The sequence below is a fragment of the Nannochloropsis gaditana genome (assembly GCF_000240725.1).
Source record: "Nannochloropsis gaditana CCMP526 unplaced genomic scaffold scaffold590, whole genome shotgun sequence".
Classification (NCBI taxonomy): domain Eukaryota; class Eustigmatophyceae; order Eustigmatales; family Monodopsidaceae; genus Microchloropsis; species Microchloropsis gaditana.
Window position 1 is genome coordinate 8,565 of NW_005803363.1, and position 1,067 is coordinate 9,631.

At 56.6% G+C, this 1,067-nt stretch overlaps 1 protein-coding gene across 1 annotated transcript; it reads right to left on the reverse strand.

Annotated features, from left to right (window-relative positions):
• Position 1: 1 nt before the first annotated feature.
• NGA_0169800 (cycloeucalenol cycloisomerase) lies at positions 2-671 on the reverse strand (the record flags this gene model as incomplete). Its single annotated transcript, XM_005854195.1, has 2 exons — positions 325-671; positions 2-150 (listed from the first exon to the last, which is right to left on the reverse strand). Coding segments are annotated over exons 1-2 (411 nt in total), but the record flags the coding sequence as incomplete, so codon positions are not given.
• Between the last annotated feature and the right edge of the window lie 396 nt (positions 672-1,067).

The window sequence follows — 1,067 nt, forward strand, 5'->3', positions numbered from 1 at the left end:
AGGGGTAGAAAAAGAGGGGGAGGCAGAGGGTAGTGCAAACAAGCATGTAGGTGTGAGCAGTGAAGGTTTCGTACAGTTGGCCCGCGATGATGACGGCGAACACGCCCATCCAGACGGGAGAGTACGCTAGCACGAAACGCTCGTATGCGCCTGGGAAAGTGATTATGGTTGGGAAAGGGTGAGAGAGTGGTGAGAGGGTCAAGTGCAAGCACCAGCGCATCTTCCTTTTCGATCCTCCCAAAGCAAGAGTAAAGATATGACTTGATGGAAAGAGTTTCTTTCAATTTTGACAGGCTCTTGATGGGGTAGCGAAGGATCGCCTACCTTTGTCTGTGTCGGCGGGGGGGAGCCAGCGGCCTCCGCCTTTGGCAGGGGTCAGGAAGACGAAGACAACCGAGAGTACAGCGAGTTGTCCGAGCAGGATAAGGGTCATGACCACCGTGATATCCGCGGTGTCATCCTTCGACGGAGGCGGAGGCGAAGGGGAAAAGACGTCCGAGACGCAAGACCAAGCCGCCCTGGCAGCATCTGCGATGGTGAAGGGGGAGGAGGTTGACCCGGAGGGAGGGGCTGCCTTGGAGGCCATGAGTCCGACCACAGAGTGAGCCGAGGGTGTTTCCTCACGTGAGACACCTGTGCTTGTAGAAGCAGATTCGGGGGCTGCGTTGTATGAGGCACGGCGCGCGCGTCACGCATTCTTGGGACGGGAGGTTGCCAGGTCTATGTCGTGTCTCTCAGCGAGCGTCGACTGCCAGACCTTCCCAGACATTCACAAGCCTCCCATGCCTGCGTTCGCATCCTTCACACAGCATTGACGGCCTCTTCCCATCGGTTGGGTCGTTTTGTTGTGGCGCTCGAAACTTGCCACTTTTTCATGTTAGCTGCTGCGCTGGTCATCTCCCTCAGCGTGCTTCAACTTTCAGCCCTACCACTGGGAGCTTCCCCTCGGGCGCTTTTTCTGGCCGAATTTCCCCGCACTTCTGTGCATTCCCTCGCAAATTCTCACAATAAAAAGGCCTGTGGAACTGCTTCGATGCCCTTTTCTGCTTCAAACCCTTCTCCTCCGC